The sequence below is a fragment of the Phyllopteryx taeniolatus genome, chromosome 9, assembly GCF_024500385.1.
Source record: "Phyllopteryx taeniolatus isolate TA_2022b chromosome 9, UOR_Ptae_1.2, whole genome shotgun sequence".
NCBI lineage: Eukaryota > Metazoa > Chordata > Actinopteri > Syngnathiformes > Syngnathidae > Phyllopteryx > Phyllopteryx taeniolatus.
Window position 1 is genome coordinate 30,868,695 of NC_084510.1, and position 26,695 is coordinate 30,895,389.

Here is a 26,695-nt window from a genome sequence, read left to right on the forward strand (position 1 = left end):
ATATATATATATATATATATATATATATATATATATACACGTCTCCTGTGCCACATTTCCAGCATATTTGGCGAATAAGGTAACATATTTACTGTACGTCATATGAAATGTTCTCTTCTGCGGCATATTTCACGTCTGTCCACCTCTAATGTAGCATATTATTAGCATCAGAAGGAATGTTCCATAAACCCTTCAATGTACAATATCGACATTTGAATTCATGGATGTAGCACATATGTCGCCACCTCTATTCTGAAGTTCCTGAGGACGGGTCGGACTCCCTCCGGGATGTCGTAGCGGCGCTGGTCTCGCAGGTAGGTCAGCTGCTGAGGGTCCACGCTGCTCGGGAGGGAGGGCTGCCCGGGGGGGGGGGGGGGGGGGGGACACACGCCCGCGTACGCGTCACAAACGCACTTGGCAAATAAAGATGATTCTGATTCTACGATTCGGATTCTGACAACGGCAAATTCAAAACAGCCGGCTCTATTTTCGTCATATTTGGAAAAATGTTTGAGACTGCGGCAGAATGGCACATGACCATAGAGGGCCAATCGCAAGCGTCGGCTTTAGAAGGTTAAACTTGATGGAAAAAAATGAAACAACTATTTGATAAATCATCGTAATAATGGACATTTCCAAGAGCAACCGTCATTGAATTACACATTTTCTCCCAGATTACAATTCTGTAAATGTTGTAATTCAATGACGTAATGTCGTTCCATGTAATCTGTTACACTGTCGGTAATGCAGTGCATGCACGAAGCTTTAAAATAAATATGAACCAGGCAATAAATACTCGGATTCGGCCTTTTGCGCGATTGGCAAGTCTTAACGTCGACAACAACGATGGGAGCGCGGCGGGCTTCACCTCGCCGAAGGACGAGTAGTCCAGCTCGATGAGCTCGAAGGCCGCCAGCAACTCCCCGGCCGGCGTCCTCCCCGCGGCGATGTCGTGGAAGCGCAGGCGGGGCTTCCGGTACGGCGTCTCCGCCGCTTTCAACTCGGGCTCGGCGTACGCTCGGCCCAGAAGCTTCGGGCTACCCTGGACGCATAACGGGGGGGAGCGGCGCGTTACGACGTCGCTCCTCGCCTCGCCGGGCCGGCGGAGACGAGCGTTACCACGGCGTCGTAGTCGAAGATGTGGACGACGACCAGAGGGGGGTCGTGACGGAGGTCCTCCACGGCTCCCTCCAGCAGGACGCGCTCGAACAGCAAACACTCGCACCACGCCGGGGAGAGCGTGTCTGGGGACACCTGACGCACACACATCACATGGCTCCAAACTTCTTTTGACACTTTTTGGGGTCTCGGCATCATCACGTACAGAAACGACAGATATGGAAATGTCTCCACGGGATTTCTCTCATTATATATATTATAATACAGTACGCGGTCATCCGAGATCCGGAAAGCTCTCGTTCTGGCCGATCGTTCAAATTGCTTTCCTGCAACTCGAGTTCATGTGACTCTTCAAATTCATTTCATTATAATTTAGGAGGATATTGTATATAATTACAGATCCAGAACGCTCTCGTTGTGGTCTTCAAATTGAAGTGGGACTTTATGTACTTTGTTGGAAATAGAGTTTTGACCATGTTGCTACTCAATTTGAATTTTTGGGGGGGCAGCTCGCGTACCAAAAGGACCGAGTCGGTCAATATCAAGCACTTGTGCCGGTTGTAGTGGTCGTCGCACTCACCTCGGTCACCTGACACTGCGTGGAGAAGAGCACCTTGGCGAAGGGATCCGATAGGCCGTCGTCATCGGCCGCCATTAAGCCGCGAGCTTCGTAGAGGTGACATCGCAGCTGGAAGTAACGACTGTCTGCGAACGCAACGCACGTCGGCTCGACGACTCGCGAAGGGCACGAGGAAAAGCGTCGCTAAGCAACCAAACATATTTCCATTGAAATCCCAGCAAACGTTATTAGCATTAGCGTGATAGCGAAACAAATTGGAATTTAAACAAAAAAAATGGCAGCTGCGATCGTGTAGGAATCAATTGAAACTATTTTTGATTCAAATAATATTGTGATTGTGAAAAAAAGAATGCAGCGACATTTTTTTTTTTTTACATAATCAGTTGATGTGACAAATTTCCATTAAGCTGTTTACATTTATTTGAGACTTAAAAAAATCAAGTGACACTTATTTTTACATTCAAAAGGTGATTCTTGGAACATTAAACTGTTGTTATATTTTTATTTTAGATTTTTTAAAGCTGTCAAATTTACACAATAAATTCAAGTGTAACACCTTGTAAAAAATGACTTTTTTTACGTTAATAAAAGTGTGGTATTTTTCAACATTCCACTTTTGTTTGCTCTTCATTTCTAATTGAAAAAAAGAAATACTGTGCTTTTTTCCTCAGCTTGTGGCAGCCAATGAAAAAGCGCGGCCACCCCTGAACTGGAAGCCTTCATTGGACTCACCCTGGCAACACAGGCTGACAGGCATCCGCCTCGTTGCCGTGGCGACCGGCGGCGGCGCCGCCGCCGCCTCCTCCTCGTCCTCCCCCTCCGACTGGTCGTAGATGGGCAGGAACTCGTCCGGTAGCGAGGTGACGGCCTCCTTGCTGTACTTGGCCTGGCCCAGCCACAAGTACACCTCCAGCTTGGCGAAGATCTCGCCGGTGGAGCCGCCCGGAGACTAAAAAGCACAAGATGTAGATCGTCTGTCGTACAGTCGACGGCAAAAGATCGGGAGTGCCGGAGCCGATCCCGGGTATCGTCGGGCAGGGGGGCGGGGCACACCCTGAACTGGTTGCCAGCCAATGGCAGGACACAGCAACATGAAATTCGGTACACGTTTCTACAAAAACGTCTCAAGACGGTTGCGCTTTCAAAGTCACAGGAAGTCGGCCATCTTGGTTTCAAGTGGATATTTTAAAGTTCAATTTGGCCATTGCCAGGGCTCCTTCCAAAATGAACTGCCCAAGACTGTTTAGCCCCCGTAGCCACTTTTTACGTAACAACGTGAAACTTGGATGACATGTCTATCATAGGCCAGCACGGTGGACGACTGGTTAGCACATCTGGCTCACAGTTCTGGGGATCGGGGTTCAAATCCTGTGTGGAGTTAGCATGTTCCCCCCCCCCGTGCCTGCGTGGCTTTTCCTCCCACATCCCAAAAACATGCAGGCTAAGTTGATTGAGGACTCTAAATTGCCCGTAGGTGTGAAAGTGAGTGCGAATGCTTGTCGCTTTCTATGAGCCCTGCGATTGGCCGGCAACCGGTTCAGGGTGTACCCCGCCTCTTGACCCGAAGATAGCTGGGCTAGCTTCCAGCAGCCCGCGACCCCAGTGGGGAGAAGCGGTAAAGAAGATGGATGGACGGATGTTTGGAAAAGTCCGTTTCATTTAGCTGTCTGAAATTTGGTAGGTAAGTCTCTCAAGACAAACGACCAACAAAAAAGTCTCAGGAAGTCTGCCATTTTGTGGTCCTTGGTAATTCTGGAGGCAGTGAACGTTTTAGTGACTCTACCTTCATGTAGAGTGTGGTGACCCGACCACAGTCCCGCCCCCTCTGGTCCTCTACCAATGAGAAGATGACGGAGTGGGCGGGGATCCTGACGTAGGCCAAGCGTTTGCTCCCGCTCAGCAACCACAGGAAGGCGTCCGGGATGGTGTTCTGGGGCTGTTCGCAGGTGAGAGGACGTCAAAGCTCATTCAAAATGAGACCAAAATGAGATTGCGGAGACCAAATTGGAGGTGGCGATAACGTTGTACCTCTTTTGCCAAGTCTCGAAGTTTGCTCAGGAGTTTCTTAACGTCCAACGTTCGTTGTTTGAGCGTCCGCTTGGTTATCCTCTGCCTGGCCCTCGTGGCCCGCCGGGCCACCGTCACCTGGACATCGTGCAACCACGTTGGGAGAAATGTGCAGCTCATACACACGGAAACCAATGATGTCACCCTTGCAATGTTTAATTACCGGACTACAAATCATTGCGTATGGACAAAATAATTATACAGTAGATCTGGAAAGCTCGATGGACTTTGCTGCAAACAGATTGTTGGTCATTTTACTGGTCAAATTCGACACACACACACACACAAAAAAAAGGAGTTTTTGTCATGACGTCATCAGACTCTAAAAAAAAAAAATATATATATATATATATATATTTGGACATTACATCCTAATGTATGACATAAATCTTTATAATATAATGATAGATTTGGAAAGCTCTCATCATGACCTTTGATTTAAGGTATGACTATGTACTTGATTGCAAACACATTATTGACCGTTTGACGAGTCAAATTGGACACAAAAATCCATTTTTGGTCAGAATGTCATTATATAAGGGTATATTAACAATATCCTAATAGATCAGGAACGCTCTCATCGTGACCTTTTATTTGAGGTATGACTCTATGTACTTTGCCACGCACAGATTTTTGATCCCGTTTAAACAAATGAGCGCCTCACCAAATTTTTCTTAATGAAGTCTTTCCTGTGTGCGTCCAGGTTGTTTGGACGAAACTGAGCACGCCTGTCTGAGAACAGTCTGAACTGTCTTCAGTAAAACAATTGAAAAAGAACAAGAAGTGTGTGAGATGAAACACATTTTTGGGGAAAAAAAACATCAACTCGCCACAGGCGGTTGCTGACTTGCAGGAAGTGATCAGCTCCAGTAGCACGTGCACCAGACGCTCCTTCACGTTGCTGCGAGGCCTCCGTCCGAGACGCTCCATCTCGTCCAGACCGATCTCCTGAAGTCATCCCAGACACGCGCCGTGCATTACTCCAACAATCCAAGTGGCAAGTGCCACCCGTGTCATCTCACCAGCCTGTCTGCCATCTTGCTGAGCCAGTTAGCCTGGTACAGACGAAAGCTGTGGTCTTCAAATTGACTCCAGACAAACAAACACGGCTTGCGTTTCTCCGAGGGGGCCTGCAGCGGGATGCACTGGAACGACCTGGCACACCGTTGGCACACGGGTGAGACACAAGCGACGGATGAGTGACACACGGGCGAGATACAAGTGAGAGACAGTTCGGTACACTGCCTGGAAAGGTGGCTACAGGCGACACAGACAGGAAGTAAGTCCTTACCTGTCGTACTCGGTGGGCTGCGGTCTCATGGGCGCGGACACGGAGCGGTTCTCAGGTTCCAGACTCAGCAGCGCCTCCCTGTCCAGCTCCTCCTCAGACTCCAGAAGTCCTTGCACCTCCTCGCTGAGGTCCTCCCGGCTTTGCCTCAACTCTTCCCGGCTTTTTCTCAGCTCCTCCCGGCTTTGGCTCTTCTTGGAACTCCCGGCTTTCACTGCCTTACCGCAATTTCCTACCGGCAACGCCGCAATTTACAGTTGCGGGTGTTGTTGTTATTGCTGTTTGTTCTGTCATTACACAGGTGTTCTTTTTACCTATGGACAGTTCAAAGGTCATGGGCCTGGTGCCTACAGATGAATCCATCATGGTGACCTCAAACAAAGATGCAAAAAGCAGAAAATCTTCTCTCTCGCCCAGGAAACCCTACGTAGAACAAAAATAAAAATCTGTTTAGATTTAACCTGTGTTGTGGTGTACCTCAGAGCTCTGTCCTCTGTCCCCTTTGCTATGCATTCTTTTAATGTTTGAAGCGAGGACATTTTGTCGGTCACTGACCTCAGGCAAAGGGTGAATCTCCTCCACGTCCACGGTCACCGCTTCTGGCACCTCCACTCCGGCCTCCTCGGATTCGGCGCCCAGTCGGGTGGAAGCTACGTGCAACAAACGATAACGATTTTGAAAGGTCTTGCTTCTCACCAATTAGAGGCCAGGGAAGTGAATAATAATTAGCTAAGAAAACCAAACCAAACAAGTCCCCTGAGCTCATATTTTTTAAAGGGGAAAAAAATCCAATGTTACGAGTAAAAACCTTGGAAAAAAATCTTTACAATAATAAAAATAAAAATACAGTACAGTCGAAAACTTGCAAGAAAAAAGTTTTACTGTAACGACAATGAAGTCTTATTTTCTTCAAGAAACGTCACAATGTTACAACTAAGTCGCATTATGAAGAAAAAAGGAATAATTTTACAAAAATAAAGTCTTTTTTTATCAAGAAAAAGTTATAATGTTACAATAATAAGGTTGCTTTTTTTTTCAAGAAAAGGTCATCTTATGATGACAAAGTCAGATTTATTTCAAGAGAAATGTTGGAAAGCAAAAAGCAAGCGAAAACTTCGAATGTTATTGGAATAAACATTTGTATTTGTTTCCTTAATTGTCCCGTAGGGATGAATAAAGTTTTCTGAATCTGAATTAAAAAAACAAAAAAATCTTACCAAGATCTGTATCTTACAAACTCTAAATTTTACGCGATTCAATTTTCTCCGGAAAAAAAGTCAAAATCTTAGGAGAATAAAATTGTTTGGCAAAAAAGTTGTTCGTTGGAATAAAGGTTCTTTTTTTCCAAGAATAAATGTCATATATTAACAGCATTAAGTCCTACTTTTCAAGAGAAAAAGCATAATCTTAAAAAAATTAGAATAATATATATCGATTTTTTTTTGTATAAAAACACTCCTTATCTTACAAGAATGAAGTTGTATTTTTTATATTATTCATTATTTTATTTTTTTTTACCAATGAATTGGTAAAACGTGGTGACATTGGGTCAGATGGTGACATTGGTGTTTACGTCCTACGATTGCTTTTGGACTTGTGTTGTATCAGCTGGCCAGCTCACCTTCCTTCTTCTTCTCCTTCTTGCTGCCTCGCTTCTTCCTCAGTCCCAACCTGCCTAGCGTTCCTTTCACCTTCTACAGAATCATACAAGACCAAGTCACAGCAGACTGACCAGACCAGGAGAGCATCCTGATGGATCACGTTGGATGCGACGTGATGGGTTCTACTACCATCGCTAACGGGGAGTCCGCGGCGACGACTGATGGCGAAGAGTAAATCTCCACACAGAGCGCCAGAAGGATTCGACCACGGTAAAAGATTCCCTCGCCGAGGCCTTGGTTCAAAGCCTGGAAAAGACAACGAAAGGTAGTCTGGATGAGCTTCGATCTAGTTTTGATTGGTTGAGTCTGTTCTCAGGAATTTTGGAGACAAGAGAAGCATTCATTGAGGCGGTTTCGCAAGCGCTCACCTGGTGGACGTCTCCGAGGGTGGAGTTCCGAGGGGAACCGTATAGATTGACCCAACAAGGTCCAAAGGTGGGGTTAAAACCTGTGGACAGACACATTGCTCTACTGAAGACTTCTTAAAGAGCACAAGGATGGCAATAGAGCCCTTTCCAGGTTGTACCATTCCTGGTGGAGTCGGAAATCTGCTGCAGGTCAAGGAAGTGCGTGGCAAGAGCGATGTCCCCCATCTTGGCGTCATCGAGGACCTGGACTCTGATTCGTTGGGCCAGAGGAGGAAACTGCTCGATGAAGGAGATCTCCTCGTTCCACACCGGACAGCTGGTGGCGCAAGCGACGGCTGTCTCTCCCTGAGAGGGAACGGTCCACTTTCAACCCGAGGTTCTGGACCCGAATGGCCTGTCTGGTGCTAGTGTACCTGCTGTCCAGCAAAAGTGACTTGGACGTAAGGATCAATGAAGACCGTTCGATCTGTGACTTTGGACATTTTGCCCATCAATCCCGCATCCATGGTGGGCAGGCCCTCTGCCTTGTAGACCCGCACCCGAAATCGAGCCCACGGACGCTCGGAGGGCATACCGCGAGGAAGCATCAGATTCCTGTCGGGAACACATCCAATCCAAACTTTCAGAGGAAAACGTCTCGTTTTACCACCAACCATCTGTCGAATTAACATGCTTCAATCAGATGGCAGCAATCAGAAAGAATGTCTCGGAGAAGCCCTCCAAATAACCAAAATGAGGCTAACATGGCGGCTTGGAGCCAAAAAGGCAAACCTTGTGTGTGTGTTGTTGGGTTTTTTTCAGGTATGCCTCCTTGAGACTTTTTGGGAGTCTACTCGTGATAAAGATGCCAAGCAAATTTCAGGTTGCCAATTAAAACTGGCTTGAGGGGCTGAATTTCTCAAATATTCTGGTTAGATGTGTTTGTCTGCAAGTATGGCCAAAACGACCCTAAAATGGCTGCTTTGAAGCAAAATGGCGGACTCCCTGTGTCCCTTCGTGATACTTTTTTGTGGGTGTACTCATGCTTGACATGTGCACCAGATTTCCAGTTGCTAAGTGAAACTGGCTTCAAGGGGTGAATTTTCCCCTCAAAATTCCAGGGGGCAGGCCTATAAATATTCCAAATAATGTATATGAACTGACTTGTCGATGTCGTCGTTGGCACTGGACGTGGCGGGCGGCAGGCTGGGGGCATTCAGAGCCTCGCCCTTCATCAGCACGCTGAGGGTGGACTTCACGTAGCCCTTGACCCCCGATCGGGTGTCGGCCGGGTCGGTGAGCGGTGCCCACTTCTGGTAGAAGCGGTGGTCTGCAAAGCAGTTCAGTGGTCATCCGGGTCCGTAGGGGGCGCCGTGGCCTTTTAATGATACCTGGCTCGCGAAACACGGTGGCGATGTCGATCTTGAAGGTTCCCACGTGGCTCATCAGGAAGGCCAGAGTGCGGCGGTGGTACACCTACAAAGGCGGACAGTTTGAGGCAGTTTTGGTGGTCTGTCGCCATGGAAACAAACAAGCGATTACGGTGGAACTGACCTTGATCTCGATGACCTTGTCAAAGAGGATCTCTGGAGTCTCGTGGAACTCAAACTGGAAGTTCTGGAACAGGAATTCGACACAAGCCCGACAATGTATCGTCCGCTAAGGGGTTTTGTTGCACTGCAAAGTGTTTTGATGTCTTTGAAAACGTGTTTGAATGTTTTATTGTCATGAATTTGTTTTATTGGCTTCTACTGTGGTGTTCTATTGTCTCAAAGTGTTTTATTTTCTTACAAGGTGTTTCAAGGTCTTCTACTGGGTTTTATCACCTAACAAGGTCTTCTATTGTCTTATAGGGTGTTTTATTGTCTCAAAATTGTTACCAATGTCTTCTACTGCGGCGCTTTACTGCCTAATAATGTGTTTTACTGTCTTCTACTATGGGGTTTTATCGTCTCAAAGTGTGTTTTATTGTCTTAAAATGTGTTTGAATATCTTCAACTGTTGCATTTCATTGTTTTATAAGGTATTTGATTGTCTTAAAGTGTGTTCTATTGTTTTCAACTGTGATATTTTGTCTCGTAGGTGTTTCATGGTCTTGTACTGGGTTTTATTGCACAACAAGGTATTCTATTGTCAAATAAGGTATTTTATTGTCTTAAAATGTGTTTTATTGTCTTCAACTGTGAGGTTGTATTGTTTTATAGGGTGCTTTATTATGATTTATTGTCTTCTAGTGTGGGGATTTGTTGTCTCTAAGTGTTGTCTTCAGCTGTGAGGTTTTATTGTCTTTTATGGTGTTTTATTGTCTCAAAATGTCTTTTACTGTAGTGTTTTATTGTCTTAAACAGTGTTCTATTGTCTTAAACAGTGTTCTATTGTCTTCTACTGTGTGGTTTTATTGTCTGTCTTGGTGTGCGGTTGTCTTTGTGTACTTCGTTGTAAAAGGGACAGTTGGTGGACTTTTGCGTGGCCGTGTGCTTCTTCTGCTCTCCCACTCGGACGAACACGGCCGGGTTGATGTTGACGCCCGCCAGTTTCTGAGCTTCCAGGATGTTGACGTTCACCTGCAATTAGCCAATCAGATACGTTCACTGCTGCAGACGCTGCGGCCAAGTTTCCTGGATCCGAGCAGGTTCTTCTTTCATCCCTGTCGTATGTAGATCTTTAGTACCTATCGGAACTAACTTCAAACGATAGTACGTGCCTGAAGGTTCTTGGACCACTCGAAGTTTGTACTACCACCTCTAGCAGGGTCTTCTTTTTGCCCTGATAAATGACTGAGGAACCCAATAGTTCACATTGAAAGGTTCCTGGACTTTTTCAGATACTGTACTATTCCCATAGTAGGGTCTTATTTCAGTTCTGATAAATTATCTTAGAACTAGATTCAGACAAAGGTTGTAGCTCAAAGATTCCTGAACCTCTCAAAAGGACGACCCCTTTAGCAGGGTCTTCTTTTAGGCTCGATAAATTGCCCAGGAACTAAATTCAGTCAAGGTTCCTGCACCTTTCAAACGTACTCCTGCCCTTGCAGGTTCTTCTTTTCGGCAACAATAAATTCCCCTGGAACTTCTTTTGGCCCCATTTAATTACCAAAAGAATTCAAACCTGGACCTCTGAAAAGAATTACCTCCCGTAGCTTGTTGTTACTTGCGGCGTTCTTACCTGGAAACTTTGGACTTTGGGTGTGGCTGCAGCGACATGCCTGGACAGCGGTCTGGAACGACTACACACACAAATACTTGTACCAATAGTACTTTTGCTCATCTATCTATGCCAGCAATGTACAGTGACAGGCAGAACAATTCAAAGTTCTTCCACTTGATGGCAGAAGGTAGACAAGAACCCTGTCTATCCACGTGAAAAATAATTTGATATATATATATATATATATATATATTGAACGGGACAAACAGTCAAATACACAAATATAAAATGAGAACACTCCCAAGGGGAATTCAAGTGAGCTATGAACTTGGTCACCAAATGAATGAGACGCGTAAGTCAAGGTACCACTGTACGGGTTTACTGTTACTGGTCAATGAGGACTCTTGTATCCGGTGACCAGACCTCATCAAAGGCGTGAAGACGATGTCGGACGCCTCCAAGTCCAGCAGGTCGTCTTGGTCATCGTCGTCGTCGTAGTCGTCGTAGTCGTCGCCGTCGTCGTCGCCCTGCGCCTGGATGAGGCTGCGTCCCAGATGCCGAGCCTCCCTCTCCAGTTGCCTCTCGGGACGACTCAACGTCTGAGGGCTTGGGGCACACGACGATGTTTTTTTTGTCCACACGGTGAAGCGACGAGCGCGCGCTCGTGTGACTGCGACGCGATGTCACTCTCACCTCTCGTCTTCTTCAAAGGCTTCGTTCCGGAAGCCCGGCGATGATCTGAACAGCGCAAATCAAAACATCTTAAAAACACACACAGGGCAAAAAAAATCCCGTCCGTATGACTCTTCTGATCGAGGACAACTAACTAACTAACTAACTAACTAACTAACTAAATAGCTGACTAAAGAATGAGTTAAACAACTGACAAACTAACAAAACAACTAAACAAATTCAGTAAATAACAAACTCAAACATATTAACTGAACAACTAATTAGCTAACCAATTAATCAATCAACAAACTAACTAATAAACACACCAACCAAGAAACTAGCCAACAAATTAACCCTAATCATAAACATAGCCAACTAACTAGCTAACCAACGAACAAGTTAATACGCTTGGTGGAAGTAAAAAAAAGAATGTCGTAATGGTGGGCCCTCGGTGGGCCGTTGTGACTGTCAAATAAATATAAATATAAATGCATCATCACCTCATCATATTATTGCATGCGGCGGTCACAAAAACACTGACGGATAACGAGTTTTGAAATATGAAGTCAAGGACAACTATTTGCTCAACTATTGTTCGGTTATTTTTAAAAAGTGCTTTGTTTACCAAAAAAATAATAATGCCATCAATCTCTCGAGGTTAATGAAAGTGAAGAGACACGATTTGCTTTTGCGAGCCACATAAAATGACGAACCCTGGGCCAAACCCAATGCCAAGGAAATCGGAATTCGGCCTAGCAACAAGTGACTTCACACATGTCCGTCCAATCAGAGCCCTTCTGTCTTCAAATTGCCTTCTTACTCGCCATCCTCGACTCTGATGAAGTCCTGCCCGTCCCAGCCTCCTGCGGCGCCCTCGACCGGATGGTAGCGCACGTCCAACTCCACGTAGATCTACACACCACGGACAACAACATTACCACAGACACACACAGACACACACACACACACACACTCACGTCAGTCAGGAGAAGGTTGTCATCGGTGAGTGGTTCCCGTAGCAACAGCCTCCCTGATGTAACGATGTGCTGGAGGCCCACAACCAGCTTGCCCAGCAGTCTACACGGACACACATGCACACAAACACACACGCGCACATGTGCACACATGCAACGCATGCGCACACACACACACACACACACACACACACACAGTGTGAACAGTGTTGAGTGTGTTACCTGCCTAAATCCCCCATTAACAAAACATCGAAATCCCAAACAAACCAAGTAAACAACTAACTAATGAAACAATGAACAAAACTCCAGTAACAAATGAACTGACCAAACAACGATTCAACAAGAATCTAACCAAACAGTGACTAAAAAAACTAACTAACTAAAAAGAATCAACAACTAATATCAAATAAAAACAACCAGTGAGTCAACACAACTAACTAAATAACTAACTAAGTAAATCGATAAATAAACAAGGAAACAGCAAAGTAACTAATCAACCATACAACAAATTGATTTACCGACTAAAAGACTCACAAATTAACTAACTGACTGACTTACTAACGGATAAAAGAACTGACAAAAGAAACAAGCACCAACGCACCAATCAATCAATCATCGAAACAGCTAATAAACAAATCGACTAACGAACCATTCAAACTAATGAACTAATCCAACAATGAACTATTGAACTCGCTGACAAACTAACTGAACCTTCAATCATTAATTTCCCATCTGCCAATCCCAGCTGTCTCCGGGCGAGAGGCGCGCTACACCCGGAACCGGTCGCCGGCCAATCGCAGGGCACGTCGAGACAAACGACCATTCGCACCTACGGCCAATTTAGAGCCCTCAATCAACCGAGCGCGCACGTTTTTGGGATGGCGGGAGGAAAGCGCACGCAGGGCCCGCAACCTCGCAACTGTGAGGCACGCGTGCTAACCGGTCGGTCGACCTGCCGCCGCTAACTGAACAACAAACTCAATAACGAGTTGCTGACATGATCTTGTCGTGTGTGTGCGTGTGTGTGTGTGTGTGTGTGTGTGTGTGTGTTACCTGTTGGAGAAGACTTTACTGAAGTTGTAAACTGTGATGGTCAACACTTCATGTCGGATCACTTTACCATAGTGAGGCCAGCGGAAAGACTGCACACACACACACACACGCACGCGCACACACACACACACACACACACACCTGGTCACGCCTGGAGTGCTAACTTGTAAAATGATTCAAATGATGATTTTTTTTTAACACAGCAGGGCAGGAGAAGTGACGTCATCTCATTATCTAATTGCGGGATTCCGTGCCACTGGGTTTTCCACGTACAGCAAACATTCTGGATACGTTCTGGTCACATTCCACAAACGTGCAGAATATATTCCAGATTCATGACGGATACATTTTGCAAACCCCGTGGATACATTCCAGACGCATTCTGGATAAATCTGCCGTTTCCCATCAGTCCCGTGAAAACAGTTTCAATCAGAAGCCGACAAAATCACACGCACGCAACACGACACGACGTCATCACTCATCTGCGCTCTGATTGGACCGACCTCGTTGAAGACGGCCACGCCCTCGCTGTGCACCACCCTGGTCTTTTGGGTGAATCCTGGAGGATGGCCCAAAAAAAAAAAAAACAAGTTACCATAGCAACAGCAAAAACTGTACTACAACAATGATGTCATAGGATTGCAAGGAACATTTTACAAGACTAAAGTCATATTTCTTTGTGGGGAAAAAAAAAATCAAGTCATGGATTTAAAGGAAAACATTTTTTCTCAAGGGGAAAAAGTTTTATTTAAAAAAAAAAAAACATTTGTAAAATATATGTTGTTGTGACAAACAGTCTGATATTAACAATAATGTCATAATCATACAAGAATAACGTCATTGTTTTCCATGATAAAAAGATGTAATCCTTCAGCAGTCAACATTTTGGAGAAAATCGTCATCATTTTAAAACCAAAAGATTCTTGTTTGACTTTTTCTTTTAGAAAAGTCAATCTGAGAATAACAATAGAGACATACATAAAAAAATAAACATCTATTTTGTCCATCCATCCATTTTCTGTGCCGCTTCGCCTCACTAGGGTCGCGGGCGTGCTGGCGCCTATCCCATCTGTCATCGGGCAGGAGGCGTGGTACACACTGAACCGGTCGCCGGCCAATCGCAGGCTACATAGAAACAAACAACCATTCGCACTCACATTCACACCTACGGGCAATTTAGACACGTCAATCAACCTAGCATGCAAGTTTTTGGGAGGTGGGAGGAAACCGGAGAAAAGCCACGCAGGCACGGGGAGAACATGCAAACTCCACACAGGCGGGGCCGGGGATCGAACCCCGGTCCTCAGAACTGCGAGGCAGATTTGCTAACCGGTCGTTGAAAATTGAATTAGTACCTTCACAAACCATGTTGCAAATCATCAAACTTCATTTGGAACACAAAACAGTCAAACATTCAGTGGGCCACGTCTTTACCCGTTACTGGTCAAATGATATGGAAATGACCCATATTTATTTACAATGAGGTCAATTATCCAAAATTGCAGTACGGTACACAAAATATACATCAAACCAATCTTGAATGCTAAATGTCAACTTTCACATGAGTTCCCAAACATTTTTTTTTTTGCCTTTTCTGCCATCTCTCGCCAACCTTTTTTCCTTTTCCCCCCCAGGCCGCCGACTAACCTCTGAAGCAGAGCTCCACTCTGCGTTGGGATCCTCCCGGCAGGTTGGAGACCTTCCTCACGGTCACGCTGACGGACATGACGAAGACGAGCGAGGCCCCCCCGAGAAGATAATCCCCGTCTACAGGTGTCTGCAGGTGTCTGCAGGTGCCAACATCAGCCCACACAGATTCGCACCAGCTGGAGTTTGCGCGTTTGGGCGCGTGTCGCTTTGGGCTGGTCCCGTCCAACGCCGTGTTTGACCAGGCAAAGAGACTCCACTGGCTTAACTAGTTTCCTCCTTTGACTACGCACACACGCGTGCAGTACAAACAAGACGTCCAAAGTGGAACGCGATCGGAGATGTCACTTAACTTCCGAGTCAAAACAACCAATTTGAGAGCATTTCAACGCATTTTCCAAGACCCACAGCAGGCACGTGCACAGATATTTTGGAGGCAGGTGCTCTAGACAAAAAAAGAGCACCCATTTTTTGTATACAATTCAGAAAAAAAACATTCGTATAGATCTAACTGATGTATTTATTTCTGTTAACACAATCAACGCAGTCAATAAAAAAACTATTAACAAGGGAGGTGACAATTAAAAAACTTCTTACGTTTTTCAACAAAAACGTTTTTTTTATTGTGGGGGGGGGGGGTGAAAAAGTTGTGACTCTCTCAAGAGTAGTCATGTTTTTCCTGGGGATAAAAGTTGGAATCTTACGAAAATAACGTATTTTTTTCTGTTAAAAAAACTTTTTTAACAAGTACTTTTATTTTTAATTTTTTTTGGGCTCTAGGGACGTGGAATGTCACCTCTGTGGCAGGGAAGGAGGTGTGTGAGGTCAAGACGTTCCGACGAGATGTAGTCGGGCTCGCCCGCACACACGCCCTGGGCTCTGGTACCAGTCCTCTCGAGAGGGGTTGGACTCTCTTCCACTCTGGAGTTGCCCACGGTGAGAGGCGCCGAGCAGGTGCGGGTATACCTATTGCTCCCCGGCTCGGCGCCTGTAGGTTGGGGTTCACCCCGGTGGACATTCTGGGGGGTAGCCTCCCTCCGCCTTCGGGTGGGGGGGCGGGTCCTGACTGTTGTTTGTGCCTATGCACCAAACAGCAGTTCAGAGTACCCAGCCTTTTTGGAGTCCTTGGAAGGGGTGCTGGAGAGAGGTCCCGTTGGGAACTCCATCGTTCTGCTGGGGGACTTCAATGCTCACGTGGGCAATGACAGTGAGACCCGGAAGGGCGTGATTGGGAGGAACGGCCCCCCCGATCAGAACTCGAGCGGTCTTCTGTTATTGGACTTCTGTGCTCGTCACGGATTGTCCATAACGAACACCATGTTCAAGCATTTGGGTGTCCACACGTGCACTTGGCACAAGGACACCCTAGGTCGCAGTTCGATGATCGACTTTGTGGTCGTGTCATCGGACTTGCGGCCGCATGTCTCGGACACTCGGGTGAAGCGAGGGGCGGAGCTTTCAACTGATCACCACCTGGTGGTGAGTTGGCTCCGATGGTGGGGGAAGATGCCGGTCCGACGTGGCAGGCCCAAAACGTATTGTGAGGGTCCGCTGGGAACGTCTGGCAGAATCCCCTGTCAGAAGGAGTTTCAACTCCCACTTCACCCGCCTCTCTAGGACATTGGGGGGACATTGACTCTGAGTGAACCATGTTCTGCGCCTCCATTGTCGAGACGGCCGACGGGAGCTGAGGCCATAAGGTAGTCGGTGCCTGTCGTGGCGCCGATCCCCGAACCCGTTGGTGGACACCAGCGGTGAGGGATGACGTCAAACCGAAGGAGGAGTTTTTCGGGCCTTTTCGGCCTGTGGGACTCCTGAGGCAGCTGATGGGTACCGGCTGGCCAAGCGGAATGCGGCTTTGGTGGTCTCTGAGGCAAAAACCCGGGCGTGGGAGGAGTTCGGTGAGGCCACGCAGAAAGACTTCCGGACGGCTTCGAAGAAATTCTGGTCCACCATCCGGCGTCTCAGGAGGGGGAAGCAGTGCACCATCAACACTGTGTATAGTGGAGATGGGGCGCTGCTGACCTCGACTCGAGACGTTGTGAATCGGTGGGGAGAATACTTTGAAGACCTCCTAAATTTCCACCGACACGCCTTCTCATGAGGGAGCAGAGTCTGGGTTCTCTGAGGCGGGCTCTCCTATCTCTGGGGTCGAGGTCACCGAGGTGGTTAAAAGGCTCCTCGGTGGCAGGGCCCCGGAGGTGGATGAGATTCGCCCAGAGTTCCTCAATGCTCTGGATGTTGTGTGGTTGTCCTGGCTGATACGCCTCTGCAACATCGCGTGGACATCGGGGACGGTGCCTCTGGATTGGCAGACTAGGGTGGTGGTCCCGCTTTTTAAAAAGGGGGATCACACTCCTCAGCTTTCCTGGTAAGGTCTATTCAGGGGTGCTGGAGAGGAGGGTCCGCCTGGAAGTCAAATCTCAGATTCAGGAGGAGCAGTGTGGTTTTCGTCCAGGCCGTGGACTACCCTCTCTGGGTCGGGGATGAGATTCTGCCCCAAGTGGAGGAGTTCAAGTATCTTGGGGTCTTGTTCACGAGTGAGGGAACCAGGTTTGAAACCAGGTTTAATGTTTCAGGCCGGAGTTAGAATTTCAAGGCAGGGTTGGGGTTACAAATTAGGCTTTAGTCTTCTCAGAAGAAAATAAAATACAAAAGTAAAAATCTAATTCGGCTTTACAGACCGGTTAGGTCTATCAAAGTAGAATATCAAAGTAGGGTTTCAAGCCAGAGGTAAAGTTTCAAGTCAGTTTTTCAAAACAAAATATTTCAAAACATGAAATAAATACTTTTGCCTTCATAGTCTATATATAATTTATTATTATTATTATTATTATTATTTAACGTTCACGTTAATTACAGTAATTTTTTTATTTTAAAAAAAGATTAATTTGCAAGCTGTTGAATAAACTGATTTTAAAAATATATCCAATACATTTGAATAGAATTAAACCTTGATAGAGATCCACAGAAAAAAATACAACTAAATAATGACTAAATAACGACGTCATTGCGGTGCCGTCAGCGGTTGCCATGGCAGCCCTGACGTCAAAGCCCCTGCCGGGATGCTCGGAAACCCCTGATCGCCGTCGTCCTGGATACTGGCGGGGGGCGGGGCTGAGAGGAAGCGGAAGTGTCAGCGCAGGCGGAAGTGGTTGTGCCCTGAATCCCCTGAGCTGAGCAGCGAGAGGAGGACGCCGTCGCTCGAGCCACAAAATCGCAAACTCTCCTAGCTGACAAACGTGAGTTGACGCCATCATTGTTCCTCACACTTTCTCGGATCGGGGCGAGCGGCCGCGGAAGGCGGCTATTGTGGTTAGGGGCAGGCGGCGAGGATTTAGGCCGAGATCCGCTGGGGCTGCGTACGGACAAATATCGCAGCGGCGCCCGATGAGGCTTGTTCCGAGTCCCGCGACATAAACGCTCTTTCCTCCCCGCACTCGTTGTCGGTCCGTTGGGGCGGTTTTCGTTCGACGCTCGACGCTCGGCACCGCGGTGTTTCGGGCCGATTTTCGGACATCTTAGTTGCGCTGGCCCGCCGCATAACTGCGGCGACAGGCTCGCTCGCTCGCTGGTGGTGGAATGCGTCCGCTCCGTGCTCACGTAGCTCCGCTGCTCCGTCATGGCGTGGGCTATAACACACCCTCATTTCCCGGGAGTACCGCCGCTCCCGTTTCTCCGCGATTGCGCTTGGTGATTTTAGGAGGCTTAATTTGAGCCCTAAAAGGTCCCAGTGAGACCCCGCCGATGTGTCGGATGAAAAGCGGCCGGGCGTCCGCTGAACGAGGATCCGGCTAGCGTGCTCGGCTAGCCTCCATCTTAAAATTCGACGACGCGGGCGAGGGCGGAACTGCTAGCAGGCCGCGCCAAGGAACGCGTCGCCTGCGGGCACACTCGCAGGCCGCCGCGACGATTTCACGTCCTCGGGCGACGATTTAAGCCTCTGCTGTGACACCCTGCGTCGGAAAAGGCTTCCCCGCCCGAGAGTGCTGCTAGCTTGCCTGTTAGCGCGCTGGCTAATGGCGAGCGAGGGGAAAGAAATCGCAACTTGGTCGTTTCGAAAATAACTGCTGGCCTATTTTAGTCCGTAGAGAAAGACCGTGATTGTCGAGTGGTGACCAAAAGTGCTGCAGGGATTTCATTTGCTGGCGTGTGTGACCGACGTCACGTTCAGTCACGGACGAAAGCCTCCATTTAAGAGAGATGGATGGTTTGTTCATAAATGATGGAGGACGGCACAAACGGGACAAGATTTACTGTGGAGACGCTCAAATTCTGAGGCGTGAAAGTTAAACAAGGTCTCCTAAACAATCGATTGTTGTTGATTCATCAATTGATTGTGCTCCTCTAATTGACAGTGATATTTAATGAATTATAATGGTTATAAAGTTGAGCGAAATTAAAGGCGTCAAAATGAATGTGATGATAATATAAGGACATATTCTAACTGTAGTGCCAATTGAGATGTCAAGATGGACAATATAACACTTTATATTTGTTCATTTGCATATTTATTATGTAACAAGTTATTCAAATAAATCCAGCAAATTTTTTTTTTGTTTGTTTCCTGTATCGTTAACAATTGTTTTTTTTTTTGGGGGGGGGGGGGTGTAATATTCATTACACAAGACTAACGCTAATGGCATTATGGCTATACAGCGTTGTTAAAATAATACATGTGATTAAAGATAATCATAATTTATGTTCCGCTGAAACAAAATAATTTAATTCTTACCGTGTCTAATTCCACATTCTAAATGTTATACCCAAAATGTTATTTTGTTGCTGCTAGTATTGTTTTGGTTTTACATTTGATTTATTTTTTCTAATATTGGACGCCATTGCGTTAGGTACCTAATGTTTTGGTCTTCCAGCATCAATTGATCATTGTGTACGTTCAACACTGATCACTTTCCTTACTAAACGAGTCAATTCAATTTATTTGCGGTTTTTGAATGATGCGTTCACGTTGCTTTCGTGTGTATTTAATGTCCTCAAGCGCAACACTCAGTAAATGCTGCATTTGTGTGTCATGTGCGCGGCATGCAGGAAGTCAATTGTGTTTGTGCTCGGGCTTGCCATTTGTTGAGGATTCCCGCTGGGTTGAGAGTGAATTTCACCGTTAATCACGGGATCGGGCAGGAGTGCGTTTCCACTCCCGATGACTTCACTTGCGGTGGCCTGGAAGTGCAAAACATTATAACAAATTGTGAAAAGCTTTTTTTACATTTCAGAAAAGCCATTAACAAAAGCCAAAACACATTTCAGAAAACCAACGAACACAAATCAAAAAACACTTTTGCATTTCAGAAAAGACATGAACAAAAGCAGAAACACTTTTACAAAAGATGAAACAAATTGAGGGAGGGAAGGTCCCATTTCACAGACGTTCTTGGAAATCCCACTGCCTTTCTCGGCAAGACCCGCCCCGCTTCAACGTGATTGGCTCCTGGATCGCGGGAAGGGTAGGCTCCGCAGATGGAACGAGATGTACATCCCAAATATAAAACAAACAAAAAAACCAGAAGTTTAGAGTAGTGTTGGGGTTAAGGTTAGGATTATGCTGGTTAAGGATGCGAGTGGGATTCTGTCAAATTTTGAATTGGGACGGAAATGGGATCCATTTTGGTGGGAGTGGGAGTCAAAATCCAATTTCGGCCCATGTGTAGTGAATGTTGTGTGCACGTGCTACGTACAGCGTAGCGGCGCAACAGCTAATCGATTAATTAGCGATAACTAAGCGATTAGCAAATTCATTGGCAACTATTTTGATGATTGAGTCATTGTTTGGAGACATTCTGGCTCTCGCCAGTAAATATTGTCAGATTTCTGTCGAAAGCAGACCAATTATCTTTGTTTTGAGACAAAGGAAGATTTGCAAACATCTGCTTTTACTTTTGAAAACGATCATCAACACTTTCTGACGTTATGGACCCAAGCAGTAACTGAATCCTAATCAATTTGTTTGCGCATTTATCTGCAAGTCAAGTTGACAATGTACTGCTTTTTGACGAAAGGGATCGAAAATCTTTTTTTTTTGTTTTGTTTGTTTTTAAATCCAATTAATCGAAATATAATAGACCGATCAATCAAGTATCCAAATAATTGAGTTATAACCGTAAAGCAAACGAAGTGACGAGCGTCTCTACTGAGTCTGTCCTGTGACACGAGACGATAAGAAGGGCACTTCCTGTCGGGGGAGAAGCCCCCACCCGGCCCCCAAAGTGGAGCGCGAAAGCCAACCCCGGAGGATTCCCTGGTTTTAACGGGCTCGGAGCCGCGGTGTCGTACTCGGTGGCTGCAGAATGAAAGGACCGTGCCGACCTGTGCAACGGATGACCTCAATAGACTGCATCAGAGCTGAGGTCAATGAGAACATTTAGTTGCCAGGTGAATTTCTTACTCAACTTATTTTGAGAGTTTTGACTTGCTTTAAGATACAAGATCCATCAATCCATCCATTGTCTTCCGCTTATCCGAGATCTCGTTCTTGGGGTCACGACCCACAGCTCGTGACCTTAGGTGAGGGTAGGAACGTAGATCGAACGGTAAATCGAGAGCTTCGCCTTTCGGCTGAGCTTCTTCTTGACCACAACGGACCGATACAAAGTCCGCATCACTGCAGACGCTGCACGTGTTCGAACTCCTTCTCCGAGTCCATAAAACACACGTAGACCTGTTGGGCAAACTCCCGTGGACCCTCGAGGACCCTGCCAACGGTGTAGACCTGGCCCACTGTTCCACGGCCTGGACGAAAACCACACTGCTCCTCCTGAATCTGAGATTTGACTTCCAGGCGGACCTTCCTCTCCAGCACCCCTGAATAGACCTTACCAGGGAGGCTGAGGAGTGTGGGGGGGCAATAAATATACCCGCACCTGCTCGGCGCCTCTCACCGTGGGCAACTCCAGAGTGGAAGAGAGTCCAACACACAGCAGCTCGGGCTCCTTCCCTGCCACAGAGGCGACATTCCACGTCCCTAGAGCCAGCTTCTGTAGCCGGGGATCGGATCGCCAAGGTCCCCGCCCCCTATGGCCCCTCCCACAGGTGGTGAGCCCACCAAACATAAAGCAGATGTTTGCAACGTCTTTCTTTGATTTAGCACAAACATAATCACCGTTTCCACGGAGGACGACAGAAATGGGAGAATATTCACAGCTCAGAGGCTGAAATGCCGACGATGCGGACAATTTTCAGTTAAACCAGGTCTCTAAACGATTAATGAATTATCAAAATAGTTGCCGATAAATTTGATAATGATTAGGTGTCGGCTAATCGATCATTTTTTTGCACCTCTGCTTGATTATAAAACTTACTGTAAAGCTGAACATTTAAAAAATGACTTCGGATTCGCGCGACCCACTTTTGGTGATGTCGGCGCTTCGGAAGCGGAGGCGGCCCCAAACTAGGTGAAGGCGGCCGCGGCCGAATTTTCCACAAATGAAAATTGGCGCGAGCGGCCAGGACGAACGAACGCGCCGAGCGTTGACCGACGCACGTTGTCCTCGGCAGCCGCAAGATGGACAGGAGCGAGCTGGTCCAGAAAGCAAAGCTGGCCGAGCAGGCCGAGCGCTACGACGACATGGCGGCCGCCATGAAGCAGGTGACGGAGCAGAACAAGGATCTGACCAACGAGGAGCGCAACCTGCTGTCCGTGGCCTACAAGAACGTGGTACGACATCCGCCGCGTCGGCCGGGGGTTCCGTCACGCGCCGCCGTCTTGACTTTGGCGGCGGTCTTGTCTTTTCGCCGGCAGGTGGGCGCTCGCCGCTCGTCCTGGCGCGTCATCTCCAGCATCGAGCAGAAGACCGAGGGCAATGAGAAGAAGCAGCAGATGGCTCGTGACTACCGCCTCAAGATCGAGCTTGAGCTCCAGGAGATCTGCCACGATGTGCTGGTATGTTTAAGAAAAAAAAAATGAAAAAAGGGGGGATATTTGGCTTTGGCGTCAAATTCCAGGATGAACTAAAAATGCACCTTTTGTCCTTACATTAAAAAAAGCAGACGCATGCTTCCGTGAATGAATGAATTTGAATGTTTTACGGAAAAAGGATCACATTCCACATTCAAATTCCCCCTTTTTCGCCTCGCTATTCAAATAAATCGCCAGTCTTCGAACTGATTTTTGGAACTTAACCATTCCAGAATCATTTCATGCCCTTGATTTAATGAGCTTTTGAAATCAATTGAGCTTGACTTTTTTTTTTTTTTTTCTTGATTTAGGTTGTTGCATAAGTTGTCCATGTCCATCACTTTATAAATCTGGCTATTTTAAAGGCGCAATGTCCCCAGTGATGTGTTCAAGGTCTGGCGTTTTGTGAAGTCCACATTTGTGTGCTTTGTGTTCAAGATGAAGAAGATTGTGATCAAGGTCAATAAGCGTGGTTCGGGTCGCGTTTGAGGTCCGGATGCGTACGCAGCGATGTGTTGTGTTCAAGGTCGGGATGCGAGTCAAAACGTGTGTACAGGAATCCCTCGCTATATCGCGGTTTACAAATTGCTCATCGGTATAGCGCAGAAACTCCCGTGCGTGTCTCCGGGCCAGCTCGCGCTGTCGGATTATGATGCGAAATGAGCAGAAATAGAAACCCTACAGCGCAATTTGTGCTCCTACATTTGGTGCGTCACCGAGTTGCTTCAAGGCGAAAGCCGAACACGAGCGGAAATGCCACTGTCGCCGAATCCCAATCATCGTTATTTGCCAAGTATGTCCGAAAAACACACAAGGAATTTGTCGGAGCCGCTCTAGTATGACAACAGACAATACTTTTGAGACATAGACGTTTAAAAAAAAAAAAAAAAAAAGTCACTGAGCAACAAAAGGTTGCAAGTAAATGTGGCCTTTTTTTTTTTTTTTTTTTTGGCGGCAATTGTGCAAAAAGAATCCTCTCGCAATTAGAGCAGTTTGAAATGACGAATAGAACAATAGTGTGGCGCAATGACCATTGTGCAAAGGGTGGCCAAGACTTCAAGAAACGTGTGCGACAATGTCGATTGTGCAAATGTTGCAGATGCAGCACTATAACTTAATGACTCTTATGTTGTGCATATTATGAGTGTGGTTGTTGGTACTGTGTGATATTTTCATATGAGAAGAAAAAGGAATGAATACTTTGGACGTACTGTTGTGCTGCGCGTCTCCTTTCAGAACCTTCTGGACAATTTCCTCATCGTCAACGCGAAGCCGGCAGAGAGCAAAGTGTTCTACCTCAAAATGAAAGGAGACTACTTCAGATACCTGTCGGAGGTGGCGGCCGGCGACGACAAGAAGGGTGAGCTTTGTCGAGGGTGGCGTCTCCTGGTAAAACTGCCACTTGTGGCGCTCGCAAGAAATGTCAAAGTGGACGCGTTAAAATTCATGTACTTTAGTCATCAATTGGTTTATCCTGAATGGTTTTTTTTTGCTCTGGAGGATTTTTAGATGTTTTTTTTTTTAAGAAAATTCCACAAAGATGTCCGCTACTTGTGATACGTCACTGCTCACCCCCGAGAATCATGGCGTCCTCCTCGCAGGGGACTTGACTCAAAAAGCCGAAAACGGCCATCACTCGTCACCGAACTGTAGCAATCTCTCCTCTGGAAATATCAGAAGAAAATCCCAAATATTTTGGATCTTCTAGACATGAAGCAACAATGAGCACCTACGGAGAGGAAAACGCCGGTTAGCGGTAAATGGATAGTGCGTACATACTGTAGGTGGAAGGCTGCTCCTGATTTGGGAGTGTTGTCCTCTGGCGTATTTTAGTCCTCCCAACGTGACCTGCGAGAAACACACAGGGCATCTTCCTGAATTAAGATGTGTTTCTGTCTCCAAGAAACGGTGAGCAACTCGCAGCAAGCGTACCAGTTTGCGTTTGACATCAGCAAGACGGACATGCAGTCCACACATCCCATCCGACTCGGCCTGGCCCTCAACTTCTCCGTCTTCTACTACGAGATCCTCAACTCACCGGAGCAGGCCTGTTCTCTGGCCAAGCAGGTAGCACCGCAAGCGCAATAACAACAACAGGAGCCGCTACACTCGCTCGACTTCCTTCCTGTGCAGGCTTTCGACGAGGCCATCGCCGAGCTCGACAGCTTGAACGAGGAGTCGTACAAAGACAGCACGCTGATCATGCAGCTACTAAGGGACAACCTGACTGTGAGTCGTCACTCTCGCACGACAATTCAACTAAGACGGATTTCTTTTGAGCTGCATGTGGGAGTAGTGTGCATAAAGTAACAAACTCGATGGGGGGAAAAAAATGACAAATCGATGGAATAATAAATAAGCAGCCAAGCTATAAAGGATATTGAAGTGAAATACAAGATATCATTACAAAGGTAGACTATATTACAGATACCGCAAGTAAAAAAGGGATTACAAACTGATGAATAAATGTAAAATAATTGTAAGTTTAAAGATGACCACGTTTATAAAAAAAAAATATATATATATATAAAAAGATTCACAAAATCTAAAGAAAAAGTAGTCTGTCAGTGTACCTGTTGAAATGTCTGTGTGAGCTCACACTCAGGGCAGGAAGTGACTGACTGGCTACTTCCTGTGTGTCATCCTCAGCTGTGGACATCAGAAAACCAGGGTGACGAGGTGGAGGCCGGCGAGGGCGAGAACTAGTACAGCGCACCCCCAACACCCACCCACCCGATACCTTTTGACATCCAACACCTGCGCTTCCTCCTCCTCCTCTTCTTCATGCACACAAACGTTCATTCCTTCTTCTTCTATGTAAGAAGCAGCAGCATGCCCCCCCCGCCCCCTCCCGAACCTGGCACTCCACAAGCTCTGTTAGAACCTTCTGGCCCGTCCTGTCTCCCTAGGAGGTTTTTTTTCTTTTCTTTTCTTCTTTTAATCTATCGCCATTTTCTTCCTACTTCCTTCCTTCCTTCCTTCCTCCTCCTTAACTTCCTATTGGCTTGTTAGTCCTGCCCACTGGCTGCTTTTATTCCACTTTAATCCAAACAAACAACAAGACAAAAAAGGTTATTAAACTGTGTGTTTATTTTCAACAACAATGCTCACGACTTCTCCTTTTCGTCCCACTCGTGCTCGTAGTGCTTGTTTGCTCATAGACTCGAGGGGGCGCCAGACACCAATGGGGGGGGGGACACCCAAGCTACACTTCCCCACCTTTGCACCACATAAAGCATTTTAGGAACTAAAACATCGAAGACCTAAACAATCACAATCCGAAAATTTCCAGGAACTAACAGATCAGATTACGAGAGGTTTCAGAAATTAAATATTAGACCCCAAAAGTTGAACTAAAAAATAAAAATCTGACCCCAAAGGCTCCAGGAAAGTTTAGGAACATAAAGATCAGAGCCCAAAGGTTCCGGGACTAAAATGAGACTACCAACGTTTTGGAAAATAAAAGATGAAACTCCAAAAATTGAGGAATTTACAAAAATAAAATGAATAAATTGGACCCCAAAAGTTCAGGAACAACCAAAAAAAGACACTAGAGGTTTGAGAAACCAAAAGACACCCAAAGGTTGAGGAAGTAAAAAGATGAACTTGAGATCAGACCCAAAACAATTGAGCTAAAAAAACAAATCTTGGCCCCAAAAGTTAAACTGAAAAAAATTCTGAGCCCCCTCCAACACCTCCAGAGATTGCAGAAGATTGTTTGGAAAAAGGTTCCAGAAAGTGTAAGCTCTGACCCTAAAACTTTCAGGCAATAAACAGATCAGACCCCAAAAGTTGAACGAAGATATCTGACCCCCAATGTTCCAGGAACTATTTTACACACACAGCATTAGCCTTCGCCAGCTCACTTGCATACAGCGCATTCAGAACGTATTCAACATTTTTATACCACACCTTTATCCCAAAATGGATTACAAACGTCTTTTCACCCCCTTCAAGTTCTACAGTTTTTGTAAAAAGACTTTCAAACGTATAAAGTAACAGAAACCACATGTACATCCTTGAGCTCTTTTCCAGCGTCATTGGAGTGCACCTGTGGTCAATTGAGCAGGATTAGGAAAGGCGCACAACTGTCTATTCAAACTCCCCCAGTTTGACAATGAATTAAATCCCTTTTGGAATAAGCCTGGAACAAAATGTGGAAAAAAGACAAACGTTGAATACTACTAGCATTGACAACCACACCCAGCTTTTGAACTAAGATATGGCT

General features: G+C 46.3%; 2 protein-coding genes across 4 annotated transcripts in view; one reads left to right on the forward strand and one right to left on the reverse strand.

Moving 5' to 3' along the window:
* Positions 1-17,597, reverse strand: part of fer1l4 (fer-1 like family member 4) — a 29,184-nt gene extending 11,587 nt beyond the window's left edge. The window contains exons 1-30 of one of the 3 annotated variants that reach the window (XR_009790247.1): positions 14,556-17,597; positions 13,412-13,467; positions 12,909-12,997; positions 11,859-11,958; positions 11,702-11,793; positions 10,903-10,947; positions 10,633-10,815; positions 10,228-10,288; positions 9,495-9,626; positions 8,617-8,679; positions 8,454-8,538; positions 8,227-8,392; positions 7,497-7,677; positions 7,242-7,428; positions 7,084-7,163; positions 6,845-6,961; positions 6,676-6,748; positions 5,610-5,704; positions 5,369-5,477; positions 5,058-5,286; positions 4,789-4,921; positions 4,614-4,714; positions 4,431-4,518; positions 3,728-3,844; positions 3,483-3,635; positions 2,432-2,648; positions 1,700-1,824; positions 1,120-1,254; positions 869-1,042; positions 246-356 (exon numbers count right to left, since the gene is read on the reverse strand). Coding sequence is in view for 2 of the 3 variants with exons in the window: in XM_061785798.1 (XP_061641782.1) it covers positions 246-356; positions 869-1,042; positions 1,120-1,254; positions 1,700-1,824; positions 2,432-2,648; positions 3,483-3,635; positions 3,728-3,844; positions 4,431-4,518; positions 4,614-4,714; positions 4,789-4,921; positions 5,058-5,286; positions 5,369-5,477; positions 5,610-5,704; positions 6,676-6,748; positions 6,845-6,961; positions 7,084-7,163; positions 7,242-7,428; positions 7,497-7,677; positions 8,227-8,392; positions 8,454-8,538; positions 8,617-8,679; positions 9,495-9,626; positions 10,228-10,288; positions 10,633-10,815; positions 10,903-10,947; positions 11,702-11,793; positions 11,859-11,958; positions 12,909-12,997; positions 13,412-13,467; positions 14,556-14,634 (3,576 nt within the window). In the remaining variant the exon portion in view is untranslated. The remainder of the gene's footprint in view (positions 1-245; positions 357-868; positions 1,043-1,119; positions 1,255-1,699; positions 1,825-2,431; positions 2,649-3,482; positions 3,636-3,727; positions 3,845-4,430; positions 4,519-4,613; positions 4,715-4,788; positions 4,922-5,057; positions 5,287-5,368; positions 5,478-5,609; positions 5,705-6,675; positions 6,749-6,844; positions 6,962-7,083; positions 7,164-7,241; positions 7,429-7,496; positions 7,678-8,226; positions 8,393-8,453; positions 8,539-8,616; positions 8,680-9,494; positions 9,627-10,227; positions 10,289-10,632; positions 10,816-10,902; positions 10,948-11,701; positions 11,794-11,858; positions 11,959-12,908; positions 12,998-13,411; positions 13,468-14,555) is intronic. The other 2 variants (XM_061785798.1, XM_061785799.1) reach the window with 2 other exon arrangements.
* A 47-nt stretch (positions 17,598-17,644) lies between these two features.
* On the forward strand, positions 17,645-25,571 carry LOC133483939 (14-3-3 protein beta/alpha-1-like). Its single transcript, XM_061785842.1, has 7 exons — positions 17,645-17,797; positions 22,068-22,227; positions 22,312-22,452; positions 23,704-23,827; positions 24,371-24,534; positions 24,601-24,696; positions 25,117-25,571. The coding sequence occupies exons 2-7, from the start codon at positions 22,075-22,077 to the stop codon at positions 25,171-25,173; spliced, it is 735 nt and encodes a 244-aa protein (XP_061641826.1). The 5' UTR covers positions 17,645-17,797; positions 22,068-22,074; the 3' UTR covers positions 25,174-25,571.
* Positions 25,572-26,695: the final 1,124 nt, after the last annotated feature.

Coding starts and splice junctions, on each gene's coding strand:
- LOC133483939 (XM_061785842.1), top strand. CDS start 22,075: ATGGACAGGAGCGAGCTGGTCCAGAAAGCAAAGCTGGCCGAGCAGGCC. Junction 22,453..23,703: donor AGATCTGCCACGATGTGCTG/GTATGTTTAAGA, acceptor GTCTCCTTTCAG/AACCTTCTGGACAATTTCCT. Junction 24,535..24,600: donor CCTGTTCTCTGGCCAAGCAG/GTAGCACCGCAA, acceptor CTTCCTGTGCAG/GCTTTCGACGAGGCCATCGC.